Source organism: Limulus polyphemus, unplaced genomic scaffold (assembly GCF_000517525.1).
Source record: "Limulus polyphemus unplaced genomic scaffold, Limulus_polyphemus-2.1.2 Scaffold4669, whole genome shotgun sequence".
Taxonomy (NCBI): domain Eukaryota; kingdom Metazoa; phylum Arthropoda; class Merostomata; order Xiphosura; family Limulidae; genus Limulus; species Limulus polyphemus.
The window spans coordinates 25364-34550 of NW_013670279.1; the positions used below are offsets into that span (position 1 = coordinate 25364).

Genomic DNA, 9187 nt, shown 5'->3' on the forward strand with positions numbered 1-9187 from the left:
AAATCTCAAATTTCATTTGTATAATCTCTAAAGCCTCCTATATACATTTCAAATGTTTTTTTCCAGTAAAACTTTATATCTGTTATTTTCTCTACCCTAACTCTATACAAGGTTGATCAATTTCATCGACCTCATAACCACAAAAAAAAAAAAATTTAAATAAATCTAAACTACCCTTTGGAGGGGTGGTAGTAAATAAATTAAAGATTAGATCCCTAGACAAAAAGTGTCACATTTCTCACACTAGGGGAAATTCAGGATTTAAAAAAATTCCTTTATAAGATTAAGAAAACTCATATACCATTAAAATACATATTATTAGCTACAATTTTAAGCTATACTAATTGGTATAACATGAACAAAAAGTAATTTAATTAAATTTTGAATATAACTCATTAAAAACCTCGTGACATGTGCGGTAAAAGATGTCTGTGGCAAGAGGGTTAATTAAATAGTACTTCACCAAGTAGCTGTAATCCGAGAGAGGACATATTTAAATTAACATAGAAAAAAAAAATTTAATCAATTTAATCCACAAAAATAAATGTGAATATAATTTATTAAGTAGTACTTCACCAAGTGGCTGTAATCCGAGTGAAAATATATAAATTAATGCAGACTAAAAAACAATATTAAACAACTAATACAGAAATAAAGGTGGATACAATTAATGAATCAAATGTTTTACAAATTAAAGAAGTTTTAAACTAGATGTTTATTAACAAGTAGATTTTAAGTTACACTGAAAATTTTATTTAACTACTTTCTTTTCATGGAATATCAACAAATATAGCATAAAAACGTAGCTAATAATCGATATTTTAATAGTATATAAGTTTTAATTCTTACTTTTGTGACGAAATATTAAAAACAAATCTAGAATTTCCCCCTAGTACGAAATATAACATAAATTACTTATTATAATATCGTTATCACTCAGGCAAAGTATACTTTTCATAGCCTTCAATCTTATTTAGTTACAGAGCCATGAAATAGACAACCAAACCCCTCTTGCCACACCCACCTATCACATCCTCTCTTTCAGAAATTGACAATAGTTCTCTCTGCTGTTCAATACTACATTATTTATAACCAATAGAAAGTCAAGGTTTTCATCTATCAAAAGATGTAGTCTGTAAAGGGAATTGTCAATTTCGCTTTCAGTTCAGGCTTGATTCCCACGGAAAACATGTCGACAAGGTTAGATGAAGTTTTAAAGGCTCTTGTCACACAGATTTTATTTGTTTGTTTGTTTGCAATTAAGCACAAAGCTACACAATGGGCTATCTGTGCTCTGCCCACCACGGGTATCGAAACCCGGATTCTAGCGTTGTAAGTCCGCAGACATACCGCTGTGCCACTGGTGAGCTGTCACACTGAAAGCCAGGTACATTGCCTGCCTTTTGCACATTATTATTCTGTGTTGTTTATTGCATTATTTAATTAAATAAAAAATTAGTTAGTGCAGTACTACCATTAGTATAAAAAAAGTAGGGTTAAATGTCATGAAAACCCAGGTAAGTACTTTTTTATTGTTTTTCATGTGTATTCTTTATTTATTATTATTATAAAAGTAATTAAGATGTAAAAATAGGAAACTTTTTATGTTAGTTAAGGTTAGATTAGGTGAAATAAATAATAATATAATAAAATATTTTCGCAAGGTATGCTCGCGAGTAGCTCATTCATAATGTAATTCGATAGCGTAACATGAGCTACATGTTCCCCCAAGTGATTTACAACTTATAATGGTGTTTACAGTAATTAGTCAGGGTTCAAAGAGTAATAAAACAATAAAATTTAAGTATATATAGGTGTATACTGTTATGAGCACAAAGCTATTTAGGATAAACAAATATATGTTTCATATTACAATTTGAAGTCATTCTCGATAGAAAACAAGGGTAATTTATATTTATTTTTTATTTTTTTTGGGTGGTTACAATGTCAGTCAAACTGACCAATCTTGTATACAGTTTTACTGAAAAACAAAAGTTTGAAATTCATTAGGAGGTTTTAGAGATTACATAAACAAAATATGAGATTTTTGAGATGAAGATAATTATTTTCAATCCTTCTGTGAAAATCATTTAGCATTTGGAGTAGTATATATATTAACGGACAAATATTTTGTAAAATGCTTCATTCAAAACTAATATTTTGTGTACAAAAGACTTAAAATGGTTACTAAAAGTCTTCCAAATTTTGTGAAGATACATAAAGTGTATTAAAAGTTACAATACGGAAGTTATAAAGAGCACAAAATTCAACCAACCTTGTAGCGAGAGAGTTAACTAAGTTGACACAAAGTGTAATTATATATAAATTTTATAGCAGTTATTTATATTTCAGAAAAACAACTTTACCTTTTTTAATTACTGAAGAGGAGATTCTCTCTCTTTTGGGACTCCCTGAAAAATTTTATTAATTTAATTTGAGAAACAAAAAAAAAGATTGACATAATAAAGTCTCTTACAAACTTCAGTAAATTTTTAGTTGAATCAAACTGTATTCAATATTTGAATTATTCTTATTAACAAAAATAAACTGATTTTCATCAAAAAGTACCAGCAAAAACTTCCTTGAAATCAAAATTAAACCATCAACCTAAAAAATCACCAGGTTTACTTTAAAGTAATATCCATGTTGATATAGATAAAATAAAACAATGAGTTCATAACAGAAGCTTTATAAATCTCAAATTATCTTCTCAAATTTCATCAACATTTCATTGTTCTTATAAGTTATTTAACATATTTTAACTTACACCTGGGTATCAAAAGTTGTCTTACAATATAAAATGCAATAAAATTATGATACAATTTACTGCAATCTAAAAAATTTTAATAGTGTTTCAACAGCTTTCTTTACGAAAAGAATAACAGCTCAGGCAAATATGAGGAAAATCAATACTTTAACTTACGTTCCCCGATTTCTTCCTTTTCATCAAATACAATTGGAGAATGGGTCCTTTTCCTTGGCCTAGCTCTCTTTTCTTTTGCAACATCACTTCTCTTTTCCTCTTCTTCAAACTCTGTACAGATAGCATTATAATCAAATTCAAACACTAAAAACAAGAATAACTAAAACATATTGTTTTTTTGTCCATGAAAAAGCTGTACTAGAATAACTAGAGAGGCAACTTCAATCCATCACACCTACATAAACTTTAAAACTGTACCTTTATTACACTGGTATAAAGTGACAGACATTATGTTTTAAAAAAATCTAACAGCTTTAGCTATTCAGTACATATTTCTGATAGCCAAACTACGACTGAAAAACACAAAGAACAGTGTTTCACACATGTCACCTTCAATGATGACATTAATCAATTGTAATATCTGTATTATAAAAAATATTTTTATTCTTTTATACCATTCTCTTAGAAGTCGTTTTTTTCTCCTCTATACAGGTTATAATCTGTTTACATAAAAAGTTCCTGGTACTTTTAATATTCCTTTTATCATTCACTTTTCTGAGGAAACATCTTTCAGTTATAGATCAATGTTGCATTATACACATTTCACAACTAATTTCACTGGGTGGTGCTACTAACAAAGAAACCAACAGAAGTGAAGAAATAAACCAAACAATTACAGTCTCTGAAAAGAGAATGATCAGTGTAAATAGGACTTGCAGCCATTGAAAAAACAATGATTAGTGTAAATAGGACTTGCAGCCATTGAAAAAACAATGATTAGTGTAAATAGGACTTGCAGCCATTGAAAAAACAATGATTAGTGTAAATAGGACTTGCAGCCATTGAAAAAACAATGATTAGTGTAAATAGGACTTGCAGCCATTGAAAAAACAATGATTAGTGTAAATAGGACTTGCAGCCATTGAAAAAACAATGATTAGTGTAAAACAATAATCAGCTTAATCAAAACCTACAGTCACTGAAAGAACAACTGGCTCAATCAGGTAGTATCTGACAAGTCTCTTTAACACAAATACATTTAAAATTTCTTCAGTAATAACTCACTACAATCTTTGCTTATAAAACAAAAATCTTTACCTTTTATTTACGACTGGCAATAAAACAAGTAACATTGGGAACACTGCTTAGACATATACTTAAAAGACTACAAATAAAAAAATTCATCAGGGAATTTGCTAGCACCCTCTATGTATGGATGACATGTATGCCATATTAAAGCAATACAAAAGTCATCTGGATTTTCTTCTCTACAGGTCATCAGAAGCTAGATACGAAGAGCTACCAGGCATAGCTACTTTAGCTCTGGTGTATATGCCCTTTTCAGCTATTCAGAGCCTCCCAATGTTGAAATCTGGCAAATAGCCAAAACTAAGAATTTTTATTTTTGTTCATCATCATCTTTCTTCAAAAGGATAACACGTACCTAGTTCTAACAGTAACTATAATTTTATCATCATTTGATAGCGCAAAACAGTCTTCACGATCTTTGACTACCAATTTCATTATTATTCTATGCAAAATTTATAAAGCTTTAGAATATACTCTATAACCTAGTGACCCATTTACACCATCTTATAAAAAAGTACACAAACAAATATAAGGTAAAAACTTAGTGCTCAATAAAAAGATATATAGAGCTGGTTACTCAACTTGAAAAAGGTAACCAAAGATAGGAATGGAAGTAGACATATCACTTGATCGGTTAATGATCAAACAGCAGACTAAGCTGTCTTGACTTTACATGGAGAATAAAATCCCTATATTTCTGACTTAATCAATTATTTTATGCGATACTAATTAATGTTCATAGGAAATCAATTTTTACAATTAAATTTATTTAATTACACAGTGCCAGTCGAAAGATCTTTGATAAACTGTAAGATACTGGACAGCTACAATTAAGTAATATTGGAAATACAACAAACCTTTCCTCTCTCAAAACTTCCTAAGCAGTATCTCTTCTAATTCTTAAAACTTTCTTCTGAGATGGTTCAGTAACCAGTTTCAGAATAAGTTTTATTTTCTGTTGGTACTACTTGTCATTTAAAAAAAACACCTTTCAATCAAATACAACAATAACTGAATTCAACTGTAATCATGGCATTACCTTAAAGTCAACAAAACATTAATAGTTGGTTTTGTATATTTTAGTTTTACAAATTACTGTTTGTCTAAACATAGGACTAAGAAGAATTAATAGACATTTTTTTTAAAATGATAATAATAATAACACCAGTATTCTCTTACCTGATCCTGAACCAGATATTATTTTAAAAATTGATAATAATATTAACACCAGTTTTCTCTTACCTGATCCTGAACCAGAATTTGATCCTGATTCTGAGTCAGATGATGACATTGCACTACTGTTCTCATCATCATGATCTTCACAGGAGCAACATTCTGACATGGAATCTTCACTGTCTGAGTTGACGTCATCATTGTTTACATCGGCAGACTGCTCTCTATCCTTCATTTCTTCATTCAGTTCATCAGAGTTAACAGTCACATTCAGATTGTCAATATCTGTATCAATTTCTGGCTCTTCTTGTTTGGGAATGACTTTTTTCTCCACAACAGCTTGTGTCTTCATTTTAACAGACAGTGCTAGAGTAATAAAACCACTGGATAAAAATGTGAAGCTCATTAACTAAACTTATTACAGTTTAGATTAAAATGTTACTCACTACAAAGTACACTTCTATTCTGTAACTTCATAAACTACAATAGTAGTTATAGTTCACTCACACACTTGTTTTACAAGTAGATTATAAATTTTTTACTTTATGTGTTTGGCAACTTGAGGACTAATTCTGGTTTATTCACATGGTTGTTCTACAAGTAGACTTATAAATAATTTACTTTATGTTTTGTAACTACAGGACTAATTCTGGTTTATTCACATGGTTGTTCTACAAGTAGACTTATAAATAATTTACTTTATGTTTTGTAACTACAGGACTAATTCTGGTTTATTCACATGCTTGTTCTACAAGTAGACTTATAAATAATTTACTTTATGTCTTGTAACTACAGGACTAATCTGGTTTATTCACATGCTTGTTCTACAAATAGATTATCAATATTTTACTTTATGTCTTCTAACTATAGGACTAATTCTGGTTTATTCACATGTTTGTTCTACAAATAGATTATCAATATTTTACTTTATGTCTTCTAACTATAGGACTAATTCTGGTTTATTCACACGTTTGTTCTACAAATAGATTATCAATATTTTACTTTATGTCTTCTAACTATAGGACTAATTCTGGTTTATTCACATGCTTGTTCTACTAGTATTTTATCAATATTTTACTTGACATGTTTTGCAACTATAGGACTAATTCTGGTTTATTCACATGCTCGTTCTACAAGTAAACTTATTAATATTTTACTTTACGTGTTTTGCAACTATAGGACTAACTCTGGTTTACTCACATGCTCATTCTACAAGTAGACTTATCAATATTTTACTTTGTGTTTGATATTTTTTGAGTAAATTTTTAAGTACGAAGAATTAAAACGATGTTTCTTATGCCACATCCATGCTTGGAAGGAGCTACCACCTCTTCATCCCTAAAAACTTAGGGACACAACAATCAAAATTGTTGACCATAATCATACATGGAAGGTTTTAAAATATTTTATTATAATTCTTGCATAGCACTTGCAGTCTAAAGATAACAAATATGTATACATTCTGACCTCTAAAAGACCACAAGATTAAAACAAATTAAAAGTATGCTTACATAATTTTGTTTCATAAGCATTGTGTTACTATATTAAGAGTACAAAACAAAACTTTTTTTTAATCACAAAGATAGATAAAATCTATATTAGATACTCCGGCCTACTAGTTTCTATAACACAGTTACCATCATCAGGGCTAGTGACTAAAGTGTTATTAAAACTAGTCAGCTGAAATATCTAATAAAGATGTTCTCTTTCACTATGTTAAAATCTATATTAGATACTCCGGCCTACTAGTTTCTATAACACAGTTACCATCATCAGGGCTAGTGACTAAAGTGTTATTAAAACTAGTCAGCTGAAATATCTAATAAAGATGTTCTCTTTCACTATGTTAAAATCTATTGTTTTTGTTTTGTACTCTTAATACACTTAAGTTTACTGTACAATGTGGGTTCAAAACACAGCTATGTTCACTCGTTAATCAAGCTACTTCGGAACTTATTTTGGCAGACGAGTATTTCTAAGTAGCAACAATAACTCATTTTTTTTGTACACATAATCTAAAGAAGAAAGGAAATTTCTGCCAGTTTCATCTGATATTTTCCTAACAAGGCTTTCTTTTGATCATATAATTTGTAAAAAAAATTCACAAAGAAATATCTGATCTTCCTTATGTTTGCATGAGTAAATATACCTGCTTGATGAACCACAAACATCTTCATTTCTTTAATTAATTGGTTTATTTGACCAACCCTGAAATTGTGAAACTATACATGTTATATCTACGAATTTACCACGTGTATTTGTATGAAACTTGGCAGTCATTTAGTAAACACTAAACATCTATTGTACAAAAAAAAATGTTTTTTTTTTAATGAAGTGGTTCTATTAAATATTTGTCTGATAATTTTTGAAGTCTTTATCAATTCAGTTCGAATGCAAAGAGATTTTTCATGCTAAAAATAAAAATGCTTCTTTTCATGTTACAGTTTTCATATTTCACTTACATAACCTTCAGAATCTCCTAAATGAATATTCACAGTTTTTCAGTAAAACTTTATACTTTTACTTTCTCTACCCTAACACTAACTGTTATGAAATCATCAATGTAAAGTGAAAACAAAAGTTGAAAAATATGAAATAAAATGAATAATACCATTTCTTCTCTGTACTGACTATAGTATTGATCAGAAATATCCAAGTTAGATATCTTAACAGTTTCAACTGTTAACCTTTTTTCACGTCTTTTTTCTTTTAATATTATGGTTCTATTGCTTTACTTTGTACCACTAGAGCAAGAACCATGCGTCAAAAGCAATAAATCACAGCAGGATCCCATTAGCTGTTTCCTGTGAAGCTAACATAAACAGCATGTGATTGGATACCACATTTCACACCAGTGCTTGAGCTAGTATAGTTTTTGATGTTTTATTTTACTGAAGTTTTATTAGGTTAAGCTGAGAAATTTAAAATTTTTACATTTTAGGTTGTTAAAAAATATATAACAATAAATAAGTATTACAGTGCATACTCAAGCCTTTTGTACCTGAGTAAAGATATCTGACATTCCACTAAGTCTTGTTGAGTCTCACAAATCTGGGTGTCCCACCCAAAAAACATAACTCAAGTACTTTTTAAACATGCATTTATAACAAAAATATATTAGATACTACAATAAAATTTCCCAAAACTACTATAATTTATTCAGCTTTCTAATAAGTTATCAATAGGTTTAACAATTTCCATTACTGTTCAGAGCACCAAATCCAATCAACACAAGCCAAGAAATTCTCATTGACTGAAGAGTAAAGGCAGGAAAAATTTATAATTTACATAAGAGGATAATCTGCTCTTTCTATTGGTTACAAACATCAGCCGTATAAAGTTTTACCAAATACCCGAACAGAACTTATAATTTTCCAATACCGAAAATGTATTTCTGATAGGCACTTACCTTCTCTCACATAAATAGCTATTCTCGTTCATTGCTGTCATCTGTATGCATTTTTTTTAATGCATGCCACAAGCCTTCTATCTCCCTTCCATTGGAATTGACTTATTCCAATGTGTTTCTCATGCAAATCATCATGTGTCAACCCTCCACCAATAAGAGTGCAACATACTCTCATGATGCATGCAAATCCCTATATTCAATTCTACTGTACTGTAGCTTCGAGTTTTGGCAGAAAATGGAAGCACCAGTTTTTAGTGGAGAGGAAAGGTGATAAGAGGTAAGTACCTATCGGAAATACATTTTCAGTGTATGAAAGTTATAACTTCCAATACGGTACATTACCTCTTCTCACATAAATAGCTAAAATCCCACATTGAATAGGTGGAGGGACAGGTGAGAGGGAATGAAAGAAGCATCCTTCGAAAACATCCTAAGGACACTCCCTAAGATGAGACAGTCTGATTCTAAGATCTGATATGGGGAACTGCACCACATCTGAACCAGGTACACTCTTCACCCATCTTGTACTGTGAGTGAAAATGACAATATTCTGTTCAGAATACAACATTATACAATACATCATTTGATAGATG

General features: G+C 30.0%; 1 protein-coding gene across 1 annotated transcript in view; it reads right to left on the reverse strand.

Annotated features, from left to right (window-relative positions):
* LOC106471513 (YTH domain-containing protein 1-like) overlaps nucleotides 1-9187 on the reverse strand; it is a 58184-nt gene that overhangs the window by 20770 nt on the left and 28227 nt on the right. The window contains exons 6-8 of the mRNA XM_022400122.1: nucleotides 5255-5551; nucleotides 2924-3034; nucleotides 2367-2411 (exon numbers count right to left, since the gene is read on the reverse strand). Coding sequence (XP_022255830.1) covers nucleotides 2367-2411; nucleotides 2924-3034; nucleotides 5255-5551 — 453 coding nt within the window. The remainder of the gene's footprint in view (nucleotides 1-2366; nucleotides 2412-2923; nucleotides 3035-5254; nucleotides 5552-9187) is intronic.